The sequence below is a fragment of the Coturnix japonica genome, chromosome 2, assembly GCF_054131305.1.
Source record: "Coturnix japonica strain WE chromosome 2, WE-NBRP24, whole genome shotgun sequence".
Lineage (NCBI taxonomy): Eukaryota > Metazoa > Chordata > Aves > Galliformes > Phasianidae > Coturnix > Coturnix japonica.
This window is the reverse complement of record NC_140664.1, coordinates 69,332,683-69,353,693: the sequence shown is the minus strand read 5'-3', so window position 1 is coordinate 69,353,693 and position 21,011 is coordinate 69,332,683. Positions and strand designations below refer to the sequence as shown.

At 36.4% G+C, this 21,011-nt stretch overlaps 1 protein-coding gene across 13 annotated transcripts in view; it reads left to right on the top strand.

The window, feature by feature from the left end:
• The window catches only part of CDKAL1 (CDKAL1 threonylcarbamoyladenosine tRNA methylthiotransferase), a 316,695-nt gene that overhangs the window by 233,542 nt on the left and 62,142 nt on the right, over positions 1 to 21,011 (top strand). For all 13 annotated transcript variants that reach the window (XR_014943540.1, XR_014943539.1, XM_085540130.1 and 10 more), the window contains one exon: positions 2,485 to 2,547. Coding sequence is in view for 11 of the 13 variants with exons in the window: in XM_085540130.1 (XP_085396256.1) it covers positions 2,485 to 2,547 (63 nt within the window). In the remaining 2 variants the exon portion in view is untranslated. The remainder of the gene's footprint in view (positions 1 to 2,484; positions 2,548 to 21,011) is intronic.

The following is a 21,011-nucleotide window of genomic DNA, read 5'->3' as shown; positions in this document are numbered from 1 at the left end:
TACTTGTGTGAGTTCATGGTGTTTAGTACTCAGTACAGTTATTTCATTTCCCAGCTTATTTTAATAAGTATTTTCTTTTTACAAAATATATTGTTAGGATGCCTCTTACCTTTGCCCTATTTTCACAGTATTATATGGAGAAGAAATTTTAAATTTAGTTTTATCTTTCCAAAGTAGTCAATGCAAAATATCATGCTGGTTATCTGTTTTGTAGAAAGTGTTCAATGGTTTTTGAGACAACCTATGCAAACAACAAAAAACCATTGTTTGTCTTTGAAGGGATAAGATCTGCAATACAGTATTTTTCAAGCATTGTAAAGTGTTTCAATATTGCCACAAATCACTGCACAGAGAAGAAAAGTAAAACCTCAGGAAACTCAGTAAATCTTGGCTTTATTGGTTTATAATTCTGAAAGAGATTAAAAGGATCCTTTACTGTTACTACATTTTAAGCATATAATATGAATCTCAAGTGATGAATGTCCCTTTAAAATCTTGGAAGTTATGAATAAGAACTCAGAAAGTCTCAGGCCCAGAAAATCAGTGAGAGAAAATATTTACATTAAGGTATGTGTCATTTTGCATGTGTGCTAACAGGGAAAATAATCACGTAATTATATAATCATAGAGTCACCAAGGCTGGAAAAGTCCAACTGTCCACGTTTAACCAATATTTCCCACTAAACCATGTTCTTCAGTACAACAAACACTTCTGGAATACCTCTAGGAGCAGTGACAGCATCACCTCCAATGTCAGCCCTTTCCTGTGCCTGATCACATTCTTGGAGAACTATAAAATACTTCCTTCATGATTATACATTAAATTAGTGTTAAGTAACTTTTAAACAATCATTCTGATTGCTTTCTTCAATTTATTATGGCATTTCTCTAAATATTTGTTATGGTATTTTAAACACTGTTGTTGTGCATAATTGTACAAGGACTGAAGTCATCACAGGGTGGAAATGGAATTTGAGTTGTACTACCTGAGCCTTTCATTGGAGTGTTTTTATTCCTTTGAAAACAAAGCAGGTATTAATGGTGTTTAGAGGGGCAATGTTCCTCTACTAGAGAGTTTGTTTCTTTGACATATTAGATCTCTGAGAAATTCTATACTATCAAAAATGTCTTTATTAATATTACTTTTGTTAAAGTTGCTTGATAATCTCAAAGAAACAAACCTGATTGGGTGTATTAGGTATACTGTATTACTGTAATAGAATTGTGTATAAGAGAAGCAGCCCTCTGTATAGAAGTCAGAATTCACCAATCTTCTTCGAGTAGGGGTAATTTTTTTCACTCCTTAGTGGTCATAACTGAAACAGAGTTAGTGACCTCACGGAAGTGGTAACATTAGTCTGATACTTCTAATAAGTTGGAATTATGCAGCTATCATAAATTTGTACCAGTAACTGAAGTCACTGCTTTTATGAATATTTCATAGGAAATAAAAATGTGTGGAAAGAAAATACGTAATCTGAAATTACTGAATTGTCCTGTAGTTCCCAAAGTGCAGTCATTTAGCTGTCTATTTAGTTAACGGCATGCTGGAAACACGACCAGATCCTACCAGTCAGTTGGAAAACTGCTTTCACTGAAATGATTGCTAAAACAAAACAACAGGACAGACTGTAAGCAAAGAGTTATTGTCTTTCCATTTTCCAACATGGAATGCTCTGTCTTCCAGAGCTATTAATTAAGTTAACATAGATTTTGACATAAGGAAACTCTGAACTTACATGTGACTCATCCCTGCATTCAAGATGAAGAGTGCTGTTTTCTTTTTTTCCTTTTCCCATTCCTGTCTCTATACAATGCAGCTGAAAGATTTCTGTTTAACATCTGCTGAAATCACTGAAAGGTCTTTCACTGATTTCAGTAGAAACTGGATTAAGCAGGTTTTGTCTTTGAACTCTGTTCTTAACAGAAAGAGCCTCTTTCCCTTTGACTTGGCATTGAATGGTGTGCTACCTATTCATTTACAACAATCAAGGCAATGAGCGTATTAGCATCAAAACAGATAGAAAAATAACATATGATTTGTCCTTAAACTGCCTTCCTTTAAATTCAGTCTGCTGAAAAGCAAGAGTGCAAGTAAACACTAGAATAGCAGACAAGCCTTTGCAAGATTGGAGCCTGATCTTCAAACCTTATCTATATTCTGAAACTTCACTGATGTTTTATTGTTCAGAAATTAAAACAAATATGAATTGTTTACACATTCATCTGATGTTGTATATATTTATACATGTATAATAACGTATATATATTTATTTTTATGAATAATATGTTCTTATCGTTGTAAGTATATATGTTAATAATTTCCTGTGATATTTAGTATACTTGATCTGCACACAGTAGTCTTCATACTTACAGTTCCATTAATGTAGTGGGAATAGAATTTGTACCTACATGCAACTCTTTAAATCTACAGTCTCTTTCCTTTACTTCTAATACAGTTTATTTATTAATATTTCTTTTTAGAAAAAACAAAGAACGAAGGATCTGTCCCGGCTGTTTCATTCATACAATCCATATGATCATAAGGTAAGAAAAAATATGCTATATACATTTTTTATTAAGAGAAATTCCAAATATTCATGAAAATTATGTTTATGCAAAAATAAGAGAAAATTGAAAATTGAAGGCATTAGAGCATTCATGTTACTTAAATTATGCTGTCATATAAATGTTTTTTTGTTTCTTCAAGGCAAGCTTGAAAAGCTGCATTTTCTGATTTCTGGAATCAATAACTGGCTTTAACCTCTTAGAAGTATAAATTATAGATGGTCAATAAATTAAAGCGATCATTTGTGGTATCTGATTCCCTTTTTTTTCCTCTCTATTCAGAAACTGTGTTATTCCTTAATTTGGTTCTTAGGCTGTTGTGTCAATTAGGCTTAGAGAGGCATGATACTAATGAATTTGCTTTCTATAACTTCCTAAAGGGAGGTTGTAGTGAGCTGGGGGTCGGCCTCTTCTCTCGTGTAATCAGTGATAGGACTAGAGGGAATGGTTTCAAGCTGCGCCAGGGGAGATTCAGGCTGCACATTAGGAAATATTACTTCTTGGAAAGGGTAGTCAGGCATTGGAATGCACTGCCCAGGGAGGTGGTGGAGTCGCCGACCATAGGAGTGTTCAAGAAACGTTTGGATGTTGCATTGAGGGATATGATTTAGCTGGGAAGTATTGGTGATGGTTGGACTGGATGATCTTCTAGGTCTTTTCCAACCTTGATAATTCTGTGATTCTGTGAATTATCTATTGATTCTGAAGCCATCATTGGAAGATGCTGTTTTGCTAACAGCCTCCTGGTTGCTTGGGAGAAAAGAAAAGGTAGTCACTGTCCCTATAATTTGATCCTTGTTTGTAAAGTCTGTGAATCCTGAAAGACTGTAACCATTGTTTGCTTCCCAAAGAAGCTTGTGATGTTAAGTGAAAGAAATAAGGCTGTCACAAGGAGATTTTGGAGTACCAGTAGATAGAGACAATAAAATCAGATTGAAAGACATCATTTTTGTGATGTCAGTAGTCATAATGCTTTCGTGTAGACATTATGAGTAAGAATTCACTAAGCAGTTTGATGAGCGAGTTAAGAAAAGTTGTAAATATTTTGAGGGAGTTTGTCCAATCTTGGATCCATCTGTGGGCGTACTTTTCTAGGCAAGTACACTAGATTGTTCAACAATTTGCCAGCAGTATAACATCACTGTCTTTGCTTCTGTTTTGAAAACCATGTGTCATTTTGCAAGTGTACATGTATAACTATACAGTGGAAAAAAGAGCTGAGTTTTATGTTTGGGAGAAGAAGACAGCAGGAGTGTATGTGTGTGCATCTATCTGTATGTATGAACACATGTGAGGTGTGTGTATAGCTCTACAATCGTTTGTGAGAAATAAATATGTTCTCTATATATCAGTATATTGAATTCATCAGGCAGGCTGTTGCTATGAGAGTTCCACAATTACCACCTACTTCAGCATTTACAGTTTAAAAAAAAATAAAGAAAGAAAGAAAAAGTTATCAAACGGTAGACATTCAGCAATTTTATTAATTATATATCAAGTGAAATCCATCTCTTTCAAGTATTTTTTATAGATCATCTTTGATTGCCTGTGAGAGCTGTTAAAGTAAAAGTTAAGGACCTATAAAAACTGATAAACATGATGGATAAAGGAAATTAGTATGACAGCATTTTAAATGGGATTGCTATTTTTTTTTGAGTTAAAGCTTTACTATATGTAATAGTAAGGAAATTAATATATAATAAGGAGAGGCAACTGATGAACCAGAAGCTTTGATATTCTTCTCCGTGTTGAAATTCTCCTGTGTCAAACACTTGTTATTCATAGAACAAGGAAATTCCATTATTCTTTTATTAGCACTTTTAATGGACCTTGGCCATTTGTAACTCCTGCTGCCTTCCTGCTCATATCCTTTGTGGCATTATATCAAAGTATCCTCAGATGATTTTGGCTTCAGTTGTGAAGACTTTTGCACTTTTTACAAATTAGTCATCAGGTAATGTGGACGTGAATATAAATGCTTGGATATAATTCCCTTTTGATCTTTGTTTTAGGACATATAATAAATTATTAAAAATAGCACAATTGTCTGATGGTTTTGACCATCATTGACATTTTTTTTTCTGTTTTCAAAGCACATTCCACATATATATCTGAGAGCAAAAGGAAAAAAAAAAAAAAAACAAACAAAAAAACAAGAAAACGGGACTAATGGAATCATAAAAACAAAAATAAAAAAATCCTAATTTTCCATTTGACAGGAAAGGTTTTTCTTCTGCTAACTGCTTCCTGTTTGTGGTGGTCTGACTCATTTCAGTCTTCTTGCTTTGTGCTGTTCATTTTCACCTTAGTTGCCCACATCACAATTTGTGCAGTCCAGGGAAGGGCAGCAGTAATCAACGTTAGTTGAAAATAACAGGTATTTAAATTAGAGATCTGTTTTACTGAAGTTCTGTTTATCTGATCAAATGTCACACAAAGGACTGGAGTTTGAGGGGGTTGTTATTTTGTAGATTATTTTCAATAAGTGTCAGGAGGATATTTTCCTTTATGAAAGTATTGGTGATCCAGAATCACAGTGTGAATTACTTGCATTACTGACTAACATTTTTCTTGGTTGTTTAAAAAACCTTTTTTTCTGAGTCCCTTTCTGGAGTAGAAAAGGGTTAAACTTAAGGAGAAATTATGGCTTGGTTATAGTAGTTAAAACAGGTGAAATAAAACGATTGGAACAGAATACCCTACCAAGCGTTGATAGAATTTCATGCTTTTGTGAAGGGATATCACATAGGAAAGAGAAAAACTAATCAGAAAAATGATCGTTCTTCCAAGTTCATGCTTCACTCACTAAAGTAGAAAATGATGTAGTGACTACACTAACCTTACATACCTTACTTTATGCTTGGTCAGAAGACTGATAGAGATAGCAGATATTTCTTGAAATTCTTCTTCAGTATATATTTGCCTTTATGGTGCAAGTTGCTGTATTGTAAAAGACATTTTAAAGGTCTGTGGTTGTGCATTCCCAGGTGAAAAGCCAGGTCTTCTATTGAGAGGGAAAGCAGGGATTTCCTTTTCCTTCCATTTCTTCTTTGGAGTCTTGTCACGTACCTAGCTGAGGCCTCAAGCAGCGAAGGAGCAGGATCGTTTAGTTCTTCCATGCCAAAGACATGGAAATGTGGGAGAAAATCTGCCCCTGCTGATAACAGAAAAAGAGTAGTTAAGCTCCTGCATTATTTAATTCATAAATATGTGTGCTTGAGTTGTCTTTGTCATTGGTTCAATGAAATCTTATGATAGCAATCCTAAGAAACTGCCTTTCAGTTGTATTCTTGTTCAGCGGGATATGATCTTGTTCTGTTCCACCTGGTGTCAGTGTGGTGTTCCAGAGCCTATGAGTCTTCCAAATAATGTGCCTTCAACAGAGCTCATTGTGGCTTCAGCCTGGAATGGGGGGAAAATGTCTTGAACTCTTGATGTAAAACATGTGAAAAGCTTCCTTTTCTTCTAATATGTATGCTTTCTAAAGCTAAATAATTATTTTGAAAATGCTGATATATATCTTGGTTATTAAAAATCATTCAATTCTTTTTTCAATCTTATTTCAGGTTGTATAATAACATTGCATTCCATTTGTAGATGATGTCATTCCTTAGTCTGAAATACTTACTTTTTCCTATGTTTATGTAGATTAGAAATATCAACTTGCTTTCCTAAGAGTCAAGTTCTGACTGCTGTCTAATTTCTCTAGTTACCAGTAGAACAGCTCTCCTGATAATGTGCAGTTTATCCTTGTATATCACAGTCAGAAAAGTAAGATACAAATGAGACCCTCATGAAGTGTATCAACCGTGGTTTTAGGGAATTAAATTTAAAAAAGAATTATGTGTGAGAAATGTTCTTTTGTACCTTTAGCTGTTATCTGGCCTGTTGTCTAATAGTTCGTTCAATGAAAAGTTGTTTGCACACAAGAAAGTCATTTCAACTGAACCTTTCTTGTGTGTATACTGAGAGCTTTCAACTGCACACCTCAAGGATTTTATTATGTCTGCTGTGGATGTTTAAATTCCATCCAGTCTTCCAAATGGTGTTAGCCCTGTGAAACTTGGCCCTATTTTGATAGTAGGTTACTTGAAGAGCTTAATATGAGCTTCAGGATCCAGTACATGGAAAGCATCCAAATTCCACCATCAGAGATGCTAGTTCCTTTTTTCTTTCTGTTGGATGAGTAAGTATTCAGTCTAGACCTGGGTTAGATGTTTGGAATGATAATCCTCAATTTCTGCTCTGCAGAACACTGTTTATACTCACAGAAAGCAGAATATAGCACTACTTCTGTTCATTTTGTTGCTCTGCCCTCTTCAGAGGACAGTCCAGAGCAGAGACCTCAGGACACATCCATCTTTGCACTTTCATGCTTCTGAAGTGAAAAATCATCCCTGAATTATGCTTAAAACTCAGCTCTGGATTTGTTTCTTTTTGCGATCTGAATCTGTTGCTCAGGAATGGGACATAAACTCTGAAAAAATAAGGTCACGCAATAAATATAGCGCTAGTAGGCTATTATAGCATGCACAGTATCCAACCAAATAAGAAATAAAATAGTCCATGTTTGCGTCATTTGAAAGGTGTTTTTTGAGAGAATTCTTTCCCTGCAAAAACTGCTCAGTATTAAAAGAAAAATGACTATTACAGGAGATGAGCTCAAATAGATGCAATGCTAATTAAATAATTGTAAAATCTTAAAGCTTCACACTTTAAAATGTTCCATATTAATGTGTTACAGAAATGTTAAAACTAGAGCTAGAACTTCACAGACAATGCCTGTGTGATTGGCAAGTTATATTGACTATTGTATTGTGGCACACAATTAAGTGACAAAAAGCTCTTTTTTTCTCTCTCTCTGTCTCTGTCTCTCTTTTTTCTTTTTTTTCTTTTTTTTTTTTTTTTTTTTTTTTTTTTTGGTGCTAGCATAACCTGAGATGCACTTTGAGCTGGGGTGGGAGGCTGTGTCTTATATTCATTGGGCTTTGATAAATGTAGAAATTATCATAGATGGCTCAAGGAAAATTATGCAAACCTCAGTGGTAAGTCAGGTGCTACAGGCTGCTATCCTTTAAAATTTGCTGTGAGAATTGTTTTCAAGCAGCAGCCTTAAATCTGTTGTTGCAGGGCATCCTTTTCTTCTGCAGGGTTCTGTAGCTGCTCCAGAGAGCAATGGCACTGGGAACCAGAGAAACTGACTGTCATGGTGTGTGGAAAGAGGAGTGGGAGGTTAAGAGATGCTTTTGGGACCAATGTCCCTGCTTGTGATGTCCTTCCATTTGTTTTTCTTTTGTGCTTGGGGAAGCTGGACCCTCTCTGCATTCTTCACAAAGAAGCAAAATTGAATTTCTGATGCTTGCTGAAAGCAACAAATCTAGATGCCTGATTCTTGGCTAACATTTTAATGGCAGGCATCGCTGTCTGCTCTTACTGCTTTGTTAACTGGATCCTGAAGAGCTACTTCTGAAGATATGTCTGCACTGTGGTGTGACTTGATTACATGAGAGGACGTGTAAATAGGAATGTTGGACAGCTTGTGGAGTTGCAAGTGTTGCTATGAGAGTAACTTTTTGAAAGAAGCTAGTGAAAAATTTCAGCACTGTTGTGGTATTAAACATATTTGGCTGATGAGATTTACTAGTTTCAGTAATCTTCACTCTTATCTCTTTGATAATTCTTTATTTCCCAGGCTTTGCTGTCTTGTGTTTCTTTGTTGCTGACTATAGGTGATGTTTTACAGACAATAGTATCAGGAAGCTGCCTTTGTTTCATACAATACAGAATTAACGTCACGCCTATGGTTGTTGCTGAGCAATGAGAGAATGAGAGCACATCGGACCACTCAGTGAGGCAGAGCCACTGAGTGCCGAGATGGTGTGGCAACATAGGTGGGGTGAGACCAGAACAGTGTCTGAGTTAGGCCAGGAGTTATTCTGTACCCCAGGACACCAGGTGGAGGTCTGTAATGCAGATAGTTGGCTGCAGGCAGCTGCTGCTCCAAAACTGTGGTGGTGAGACCTCGTGGTGATGGTGGCCGTCAGGGAGTGATATTGTGTTGCTCTGCGCTGGGTGGCAAGTAATTGCGCTGCAACTATATATCTTGTTGTTGTTCCACTTGTGTTCCCATTTTCCTCTTCTGTTGTAGTAAATAGTTTTTATCTCAGTCCATGAGCTCTATTTTGTTTCATCCCAAGTGGGTGCAGGGGTTAGTGGGTGGGCAGCTGCGTGGTGCTGAGCTTCTCCTGGGGTAAACCTCGGAAGAAGTGTTACCAGCTGGCAAGTTTCAGTAAGCCAGGTCTGGGTGCTTTTAGAAGTATGTGGACCAACTATTTCACAACTAAACAACTAAACAACTTACTAAACAACATGAACAATTCTTAGCAATTTTTCCTAAGGACAGTTTTGTTTCTCGTATACCATTTGTATGTTTTGTAAGATGGGCATGGGCCGTGGAAGTGTTGGGAATGTGCAGGTTTGCTTTTAAGCGAGAGAAAGAAATTTGTTCTGACATCTTTTCAAGTAATGACTTGAGTACATGATTCTGAAAAATAACGAAAGTCCTTTTAGGCTTCTTTCCATTTATTTGAGGATCAGCAATGTACTAAATCATAAGGCAATTGTGAGTCTGCAGAGGCTGTGATATAAGCCACAGACAGAATTTGCTAAAGCAGGTACTTTGAGTTCTGTGAGATGAAAATACTTTCTAGATTATTGCTGAAAAGGAACAGAGCCTTTTGCTATCTCCTGCCTCAAGACAGATTTCAGTTTTCATATGATAGCTCAGATGTCAGATCCAACCACGTTTTATGGAAATATTCTTATTGTAACCTGCATCCATTCTTCTCTTTTCCCTTCCCTCGTGCTTAGAAGCGCTTTTTGGAGGAGATTGCATAAAGCTGTTTTGTACTCTTGATATGATGTAAGGCTTCAAAGAAGACTGCTGAAAGAGAATAGCAATTTCTAATTGGAAGAGTAGTGCAGTGGCCTTGTGCTAATGGCATACTTGAACATTACTTGATGATACTGAAGAAAATCTAATGGCCTGAAAAGCTGTTTCTTTTTTGTTGTTGTTGTTGTTGTGTGTGTTTTTTGTTGTTTTTTTTTTTTTTAACTGAACTCTTAGCTGCACTGAAGTTTATGCAATCTGTAACACAAAGAAAACTAATATATAGGCAGCTTAGAAATAGCTGTTCGAATACCAGGATTTTTTATAGGGGGTTGGGAGAAGAAACAAAAAAAGGCAGTGCAATGAAAGGGCTTACTTCTCTGTTGAGTGGGCTGTATCAAAAAAGATATATCTGCTCTGTCTTAAATTTGTAGCTGAAACGTTGAGACAAAAGACATGCAGTCTTGTTTGAAGTATATCATGCCTAATAAAAAAGAAGAAAATAAAAGCAGGTAGTGCATATATGCTTAATGCTGCAGTTAAAATTCTATTCAGTGCTATTAACTTCCTGTAATTCAGTGTTTAAAGCATCAAACCCATATGGTGCTAACTGAATTGTTTAGGTTTGTTACCTCAGTTATCACTCAAAAGGGAAGCTTTTACTTTTTTAAGCTTAAATAGATGCCTCTATGACTTTCTACAGTGTAATTAACAGTATCCTGTAAATTCACGTTTTCATTTGAAAGTAAAGGCAATGCTTTGTGATGAGGCATAGACTTGGATATTTAATAAGATATCACAGGTATTATTGAAATATTTTTTATTAATGATCTTTAGAACAGTTGATGAAATACACTGATGACATCCTCCCCATTTACTCCCATGTAAAAGCATTCTGGAAAATGAGGGAAAGAGTGGAAGATAAAGGTAAAAACGATCACAGGAATAAAAAAAACAAACAACACCGTCATGAAAAAAATGTGACAGAAGTAAAATAACGTTTCAAAAGTTTCTCATATGAATTGCAGTTTGATTAGAGCAGTTAAATAGTGAAAACAAGTTCGGCACACATCATTTTGCACAGCACAGAAGTAAAGTCTTTCTCCATATGGCTGTGACTGTATCCAAGATATAGTCTTACTTTTTGGACAATTGGTTAGATTAAAATGACATTGACAAGTAGGACAGAGTGTGAAGAATAGCAACAGAACTAATTATTTGGGGTTTGTTATCCTGTGTGGGGAAAAAAAAAAAAAAAAAAAAAAAAAGAAAATACAGCTTTCATCTGAGGCAGTTACATGAGATACATAGCACATATATTTTTTTAATGGAATCATGAAAATGATGTCATTTACTTAACAGTTTTTCTTCCTGATAAAATATGAAAATGTTAGTATAGCAGATTGCCTAAAATAAGTATTTTTCTACCTCTAAAAATACTGAATTATGAAAGTGATGGACAAGATTTATAGGGACATCAAGTATCTGTCATATCAATTCAGAACAAGTGACTTGGGGCGCATTAATCCTCTTGTTGCTTTGCAAAGAAAGGCATTGTCTTTCTCTGCATGTCTCTTTCACCTGTATAGCTTGTCCATCATAACTGTGATACTGACACAAAAGTATGGAAAAGAGAGGTGTTTCTAGTTTTCTAAAATTAGTTCCTGTAAAACCTTGAAATCACAAAAAGGAAACAGACAAAGCCACATTAATTTTTTTTTCCAGACTCTGATCTTTCTTTGGCAGCATGGTGAAGTTTATAACTAATCGTGTGTGACCATTTGAAGTTTAGATCTAGTTCAAGTATCATTCCCTCCCAACATTCCCATTTGACTTATTTCTCTGTTCCTGTGCAGTGTGTTGTGGATTAGATTTCTCAATTGTAAGACAAGGGGGAATGATTTAAACTAAACTAGAGGAGATTTAGTTTGGATGTTAGGGGGAAATTTTTTGCTCAGGGTGGTGAGGCACTGTAACAAGGTGCTCAGAGAAGCGCCGTCCATGGAAGTATTTAAGGCCAGGCTTGATGAGACCCTGGGTAGCCTGGTCTAGGGGCTGGCAGCCCCTTGCACAGCAGGAGTTTGAAACTAGATGGTCTTTAAGATCCCTTCCAACCCAAGCCATTCTATGGTTCTATTAATTATCTTCTACTTTTTCTCATTTTTCCTCCAAATAAAATAAGGAGAATAAATTATGTCAGTGTCCTAATATATAAGACAAGTACAAACCTAGAATTTGTTATAAATGTATGTTAACAAAACGTGTTTTGTTTTGTAAATGTGAAGTGTTCTTCATATTGATTTTCCTCTTATTTATGAATGTAGTTTTCATCCAAAAATTATATCTATCCAAAGATACACTATCCATTCTTACATTCATTTTTTGAAGGAAAGACTCCATTTGCATACATGGCAGCCTTTTTCTTCAGAATTTACTTAATTATTCTAAATTTCTGGGAGGTTCCAACTTCAAAAATTATCTTCCCAAGAAGGTGCAGTTTTGTCCTGTGATTCTGCAGAGATTGGTTCTGAAGTCTAAAAGATGTGGAGCCAGTGGTAGGTTTAAGGTTTGGTATCTCATGATCCACCAAGATAAAAGTGGAGCATTTTATCTCCTTAAAGAAACAGGCCTTTTGCATTTTTTTCATACTAAATATGTCATGTTTTAGTTTCACTTTAAAATTTGATGTCTTAATGTCATTAAGATGGTATTTTAATTTAAGTAAATGCTGCTTTATTTTGACTTTTGAGGTTTTTAAATATATTAGGCTTATATCTTCTTTCACGCTTTCCTCATACAATCCTGATAGATCTAGCCATATGGCTTTACTTAAAAAAAAATAAATAGATGAAAGTAGTTGCCAAAGGCCATTAGAAAACTCTATTTTTATTTTTTTTTTCTGAAATACATAGTTTGTTCCAAAAGTAATACCTTCTACTTATTTCCATGGAAAGTCTACCAGATACGAAGAGCACAGTAACACTGCTTGACAGAGAACATTCTCAGCTACAAAATAGTATCTTTCAACATAGTCACCACTGTTAGCTATGCATTTTTGCCAACAATGCAAAAGAACCTGCATTCCATGCTCAGAAAAATCTGCAATTTCATTCTGTCATTCCTTTTCCAGGAAAGAATATTGGTGTTCTTTTCTTTTCCACGTCTCCTCTAGTAGTCCATCCATCCTTTATTTTTGTTTACTGGAAGAGTAGGAGGTCATCAGGAATAGTCAGCATGGATTCACCAAGAGAAAATGATGTTCAACCAACCTCGTAGCCCAGCTGGGTAGGTGGGAGGAGAGCAGTGGATGTCATATACTGTCACATCCACTTTGGCATTTGATACTGTCTGCCATGACATCCTATTAATGAAGATGAGAAAATTTGGTATAGATGAGTGGACAATGAAGTGGGTTGAGAGCTGGCTGAGCTCAGAGGGTGGTGATTGGTGGTGCAGAGTCTGGTTGGAGACCTGTGACTAGGGGCATTCCCCTGGAGTCAGTGCAGGGTCTGGTCTCGTTCAGTATCTTCACTGACGACCTTGATGAGGGAATAGTGCCCAGCGTCAGTAAGTACACTGATGATACAAAGCTGGCTGGAGTGGCTGACACACTGGAAGGCTGTGCTGCCATTCAGTGAGACCTGGACAGACTGGAGAGCTGGGCAGCAAGAAACCAGATGAGGTTTAACAAAAACAAGTGTAGAGTCTTGCACTTGGGAAGGAACAACCACAAGTTTTAGTACAAGTTGGGACATGACCTGCTGGAGATGAGCTCTGTGGAGAAGGACCTGGGAGTCCTGGTAGAGAACAGGTAGGCCATTAGCCAGCACCATGCCCTGATGCTCAAGAAGGCCAGTGGGATCCTGGGGTGTATTAGAAGGAGCATGGCCAGCAGGTCAAGGGAGGTGATTCTCCCCCTCTGCTCTGCCTTGGTCAGGCCTCAGCTGGAGTACTGCATCCAGCTGTGGGCTCCCCAGTACAAAAAAAGACATGGATCTCTTGGAAAGAGGCCAGCAGAGGGCCACAAAGATGAGTTGAAGCCTGGAGCATCTCCCCTGTGAGAAAAGGCTGAGTGTCCTGGGTCTGTTCAGCTTTGAGAAAAAAGACTCAGAGGTGATCTCATCAATCTCTACATATATCTTAAAGGTGAGAGTCAAAGGGACATGGCTAACCTGTTTTCAGCAGCTTGTGTGGACAGGACAAGGGGAAACAGCTATAAATTTAAGCATAGGAAGTTCTGCACCAATATGTGAAGGAAATTCTTCACAGTGAGGGTTACAGAGCACTGGAACAGACTGCCCAGAGAGGTTGTGAATTCTCCTTCTCTGGGGATATTCAAGACCTGCCTGGACACCTACCTGTGCAGCCTGCTTTAGGGAGTCTACTTTGTGGGGGCTTGGACTCAATGATATTTAGAGGTCCCTTCCAACCCATACAATTCTATAATTCTGTGATCATTTTTAAGGTGCATGTATGGGAAGTTGTACTCTTTTATGCCTTTTATTTTACAAACACTTTTTATTTAAAAGGCCTTCTTGCTACACAGCCTTACAAGACATAAGCCACTACTGTTCTACATTGCAGATCCCAGCCTTGTTTTCCATAGAACATTTACAGAAAATGCCTAATAAAGAACTAAAAATATGAACCATTTGTAAGCACTATGCTGGAACTGCCATTAAACACCAATTCACATGGCAGACAGACGGTGGCAGCTTCCGTGTTAATGCATGGCACAATTCCATATTATATCAAATGTCAAGTGGACATTTTGACAGATACTGTCATCAGCGCAAACATTATTAAAGAGTTTGCTTATAATTTTTTACTGAAAACACATACATTTGCCTCTCAGTATCTTCTCAGTCAGAGCCTGCAGCAGTGAGTACTACTTCTCCAGATTTTGCCTAACAAAGCCTCCTCTGTTTCTGTCCATTCCTCAGGGCACTGACACTATGTTTATGGCTTCCTCTGCATGCTATGTGTTAGGGTCTGTGACCACAAATTCCATTTGTGAGCACATCGTTGTGGATAGCACTCGGTGGTCTTTTCACTTTGATTGATGCTTCTGGTTTTGCACCATCTGGCTTTTGATAGGCTACATTAATCATGTCCTGAACTAAGAATATTTATTAGAGATTTTTTTAATAAGTACATATACGTGGAAAAGTGTATTTATGTGTTTGTGTGTTTAATTCCTGTAGGTTCCTGTAGTACAAACAAGAGCAAATGGGCAGATTGCAGTTTTACTTCTACTGTTTTTACTGTTCTATTATGCTTTCTATTGTCTATTTATAGTTGTTTCCTTATGTTGACATTGCTTTCTTTTAGGAACAATGGACTTTATACTAAAGTATGCTTGTATATCTACCTTTTGAAGTAAATCTTAACATTTCTCTTTCCAATGCTTTGGTGCTGAATTACAATCCCTAAATTCTTTATTAAACATAGCTTGAGAAAAATAGTTTCTGAAAGAGAATGTCATCAGGCTTTAGATTTTGTAGGTGTCAAACATTTTTAAATTGCTGTATTTAAGTTTACATGTTTTAAGTTTTTTAAGTTTACAGACTCTAAATAATACATGTGGTATACAAGAGGCAGTGATCTGCCCTATTGAAGACTGCTGACTGAGTCTGACATTGTGGTACAGAAGAACTCCATGTATAGCTCAGCAGGGAGGTGGACTGGAAGGAGGAGCAGTGTTTGTCTATAACCCCATACACTAAAACAGCACTTACTGTACTAATTTTAATTTGGCCAGGTTTGATCTACTCTTTAGAGTAGCTGAGATTCTTTTTTAGTTATCTGGCATTATTTCTTTATAATTCAAAACTGTACTTACAGTTCAAAACTAATGATGTTCAGGAAAGGTGTTCAACATGCTGCAGCAAGAAACAGTACTTGGGAAATCATTACGAAAATCAGAATTTCTTAGATATTTCAGAAAATTCAGGAATAAAGATGTAAATCATAACACTGCATTGGTGCTGCAGCACCTTTATCTCAATTTTGATTCCAGTTTTTATGTAAGACTGGCCTTTTTCTATTGTCTTCATTTAACACACTCATGTTTCCTTGTAAGCTTGTTTTGAAGACTTGTTTGTTTACAGTTTCACATCTTTCTAAAATAGACATCTGTGATTGAGAAAATCTTAATTCACTGATAATTCATATTAAATTTACTATAGATGCTGACAATTAGGATAAATAAAACCTTCTCAGCCATAATTATAAAAGCACCATCTTCATTTGTGTGCTAAGGAGAATTTAAAAAAAAAAAAAAAGAAAAAGAAAAAAAGTCTTCATGGCTATAATACCATTCTGTATGTGTTAAAGTCAATTCTCTCTAAAATCAACATCTGATCTTGAGGAATTTTGCTTTATGCCTCTTGGATACAGAATTCCAACCCCTATTTTGCATGAATCATTGTAATAGCAGTTTACCTCAGAGACGTGATAGAACTTAAAAAGGCAAAGTCTTGCCAATAGGCACAATCAGTAACACGTCCCTGTTGGTTCTTCATAGAACCCTGATTCCCCAGGCTAAGTAGAGGCCCTCAGTCAGCATACTGCTCTCTCTCATTATCAGGCTTCTAACTTTGAATAACAGCATCACCATTCTGATTTGTAGAAGCTGGAGCAATCTGGTACCTTGTTGGTAGCAAACCTCTGGAGAAAAATGAATGTTGCATTTAATGGCTTTCTGCTAAAATCTGAACACTGTAAGATGCGATCAGGCCGTATTCACTAGTGTGTTATGCTTGAAAGCATGGAATAAAAGGTAAAATATATTTGCAAGTATTTTCCTGAAAACTGAAAGAAATCATTGATAATCATGATTTAAACATTAAGATGAAGTGCCAAGTGGTAAGTTCAAGGCCTGCAGGATGGATAACAAATCCCTAAAAAGTTAAACATTTATACCACGGAGCTGCTTTCATATTTTTCCTAAGATATATACTCGTCAGCTTAGGAAGATTGCCCACAGCAATTTGTTATCCCTAGATACAGTCTTTTGGTGTTTTTATCTTATGACTTTCAATAAGAAGTTCCATATGAAGAAACTGTTAACATATTTTCTGAAATGCAAGCCCTGCCTGTGCTTTCCAAGTGAAAAATTCCTGTCAGCCATACCTTAGTCCATGCAGATTTAGTGACTCAGCATCTTGGCATCAGTGTCAGTCAATTAGTTCTGCAGAAATATGGCTTGCAATGTGGCAGCGATGCTGTATGATGTCACTGCTGATATCATACATACAGCTTGATTCTGTTTTGACATGGAGAAGAGATGAGTTGTATTTTTACTTCTTTTTAAAATCTTACTACATTTTTTATGTTGAAAGATTTAAGAAGTAAATACTTCTAAGTTTGTTAAAATTTTCCTATTTCTACATATCTATTCTGTTCCTTATGAAGTTTCCAAATAAAGTGAAGACCTACAAATGGGATAATAAAACCTTTTACTAGAGTTCTTTCCATCACAATTTAATACACTGTTGTATGTTTCTGATTATTAGTAACACAATATCAAAGGGTAATCGTATTTACTGCAAGGTTTGGGGGTTTTGAAAACAGATCGTTGGTAGTTATTTTTGAAAAATGAATTATTTATATGTTAAAACATACTGAATTTGGTATGAATAATAATGTAGAAGAGTAAATATGAAGACTTTTAAAAAATCTTTGGAAGGATCCTTTATTCAGAGAGATTACATACAACTTCTTGGTGCTTTTAAATTCCAAAATGCAGTTTTTTAGTGATTTCTTTTAATGTGAGTAGCATAGCTTTAAGAGGAGAGGGAAAAACTTGATGTGAGTGTGTTCTATGGCAACATAACATTTGTTTTACTGGTTGCAACTGTGCATACCATTCAAGATCAGCATGTCTAGTGAGAAATTGAGCCTGGAAGTCAAAGCATTTTTGGAAGCAGAGAAAGTGAAAGAACTTACTTTAGAACCTTTGTCATTCTGCATATCTGAGTTGGCATGTTTTTTCATTCTGTATTTGCTTACAGCTTACTGTAATACTGAGAACGTATGGCCACACAGCAAGGAAAATCTAGAGCCTATGAAAACATTAACTACTATTGAATATTTTCGTGTGCATTTTGGTGGTGGTGGTGATTTTTGAGGAACAGTGTCTTCTTTCAGAATCTTGCCAAAATCCTAGTTCTTTTTCCTTGAAGAAGATGAATTTGCACTGCATAGGAAGAATATCAGGAGAGTGAATGTATGAGTAAGTCTTGGCTGACGTGTTTTTGTGCCAAAGTCAAGTATCAGTCAGAAGTCATTGTTCTGCTGTATTTCCTTAGTAGTGAGCAACAAAGTGACAAATCAGGCACCATCTGCATCGTGAACCCTGCCATTCTGTTCTTGCCTGAATATGATGAATTTTACCTTACTTTTCTGAGAAAATAAAAATAGTACTTAATCTGCAGTCCAAAAGCTGGAAAAGTTCCAAATGTGACTTTGTTAATAGTGCTATCCCCTGTCTCTGGGGGTGTAGATGTGGGCTTACACCTAAGCATATGTGTATAAATATTACAGATCTATTGCTATGTATGTTGTGGTATACTACAAAAGTCTGTATACAAACATACCATATAACTAAAATGTCTTTTTAACAATTGCAAAAATCTCTATTCAAAATGAAGTCCACAGTTGATGACTTCAAAGGTATTATAATGTTTAGGGCCATGGGATTTTCAATTTGGTTCTATTTGGACATTCATTTATTTCAGTATTTCAGCTCCTCTTTGGTGTTGGTACGTTGTGGATTTCAGGTATTTTTATTTAATTTCAGGAAGGTCAGATTTGAAGTTACTAGTGAATTTTTCAAAATTATTCCTTTTTTTTAATTAATTTTTTTTCATGGGTACAAAATTCATTAGGGTAGAATTCTTTTTTTCCAAAATACACAGTGAAGTTGTTATTTTCTTGCTGGCTTGCTGTGGCTCTCTCCACTTTTGAACATTTTCCTTTTTGTTACCATTCAGTTATACTTGTGATCTCAGACCCGAGTTATTATGTGCACTTTTCTGACCTTCTAATACACAGGACAGCAGCATAACTACCTGTCTACAAGGTGGTTCTGCTCAGTGCTCTGTCTTTGGAAGTCCAATGATTTGGCACTTGAAATTGTAACCAAGAAACAGGTGCTTCTACAAAAAGTGAAACACCTGCTTCAGTTCTAATTCTAGCAGTTTATAAAGTCTACATGTTCATAGTTATATGCTAGAAATGCAGTGTTCTACATTAATTAAAGATCACATTGTAAGTAGGTTGCTCTGAAAGTAATGCCTCTTATTTATTTCCATGGAAACTACAGTAGATACAAAAGAGCACAATAGCACTGTTTGATAGAGCAAATTCTCCGCTGTGTAACAATAGGTGCAACAGTCACCACCATTAGCTGCGAGTTTTCATCAGTGATAAATAAAAACCTAAATGCTCTACTCATAAAAATGTGAACCAGCAGGGGCGACCTGCTTTCATCACTGCTGAAGCATGCTGCCCATTGCCTCACTGTGCTCACATCCACTGTTTGGTTTCCAGAAATGTACAGCAAGTGTTAATGAATGTTAATGGGTGCCATTTTTTTTCACATGGAAAAATTCAGGGGTACTCCTTTGCTTCATCCTCACTTCCATGTCAGTATACCCTTCTGCTGCCATCTGTTGCACTGGAATATTGATGAGAAGGCTCAACCTCTACTGCTATATTGCCAACATCAGCTTCTGATGTTGGAGGCCAATATAATAAAATAGGAGGCATTACTTCCAGAGCAGTCTTTGTATCTTCAGAGAAGGTGGACTTTACATGAAAGACAATTTTTTTTCAATGCTTTATTTTAAGAAAATGATATCTACATGAAACTATTTGCAGTGAGCATGCATAATGAAAGTACAGTGCATAAAACCATGAATACCATTTATATGGTGCTTGATTTTACATGCCAAATGACAGCAAGCTGTAACTAAAAATTGTGAACTCAAGATATTAGATTATTAGATAAACTAGATGCCCTACATATTAAGCAGAGAAAGGTCTTATAATGCCTAAATATGCAGGTTTTACAACATTTAGACAAGATTATTACCTTTTTCAGTCGCTTAGAATTTTTAGTGGAAATTTTGTGATTATCTTTTCACCTTTAAAGTGCCACTTCATATTAATACATAGTTTTAAGTGTAATAAGTCCTGTTTTTTTGATTTCTGTTACCGATATTCCACATCATAACATCCTATAGTGTGTTAAAGAGTTAAAGAGTTAATGCTTCAGTGTGTTGATAGTTCCAGGTACCTTTCACAGAAGAGAACTAAGTCTCCTGGAAGACTTCACTGTTCTGCTTCCATTTTCCATTCAGAAAAAAAGTAGAACTGTATGGGAGTAACAAGACTGCCTTCTTGTTTCTGCTTCTCCCTGCAGTGTATGCTCCCTAGCCTTCTTGCCTTCATCATTAGAGTAATGCCTTCAGTTTTTAGACACCCTCTCTCTCACTTATTTGATTTATTAGCATTGATGCCAATGATGTTGTATTATATTGTAATCTCACATTTCGCTATCTTATGTAGTAAATTAGTTTTCTTCTTTAGTTGATGGCTGCTGTTTTTAGGCCGATTTCCTTACTTTTCTCTTTCTCCCTACCCTCCTCCCCAGGATTGGGTCCATGGGACACCCCACCCCATTAGTGATTGAACCAGGCTGAACTGGACCAGAACCATGACAAAGTCCTTCATTGTTTCTGAAAAATTGGGAATAGTTTCTTACTAATTTCATTCAGGAGTTCTTGGGAAAGCAGTCTGCTTTGGAGGACAGAAAGTACATTTTCAGTTACTATTTACCTGCTGTGCTCTCTTAGTTGTGTGTCTGCATGAGACAAGGCCTCCTGCAGGGCAGGCATGATAAAGAGGGAAAGATTACAAGGTTCTTTCTGGGTCTGCATAGAAAGGCCTGACAACAAATGGCTTCATGAAAATAGCTGATTTAATAAGATAAAATGAAAGGAGCAATGCAGATAGTGAGTAAATCTTGCATCTTGCCCAGGTTGTATGGGACTCTGGGCAATCTGGATTAGTGGGAGGTGTCTTGCCCATGACAAGAGGTTAGGAACCAGATGGTGTTTAAAGTCCTTTCCAGTCCAAACCATTTTACGATTCTGCGGTCTCATCAGATGTTGAGAAGCTTGCTTTCATTCAGCATCATATTTCACACAATAAACTGCATATTACATTCACATAGAGATTCCTTCTGGAGTCTCTGAGGGAGGGAAGAAAAATTACTCCTGTCTTTTACTTTTAACTCCTGCTTGAGAAACACGCAGAAAGGTCTTGCCACTATTTCTATTTCATTTAAAGTATTTTACTAACTAGAACACAGCTTGTACATGTGTTACGTTAAATGCTTTCTCTACTCTCAGTGGAGTATTCCAGGTAGGGGAATCCTAGAAAAAGTGCTAGTGATAAAGGAAGCAATGTTGCAAATGCAGTCGGATTTAAAGAAACAAACGGATAAAATATGGTTGTATTTAATAATAAACACATAAAAAACAAC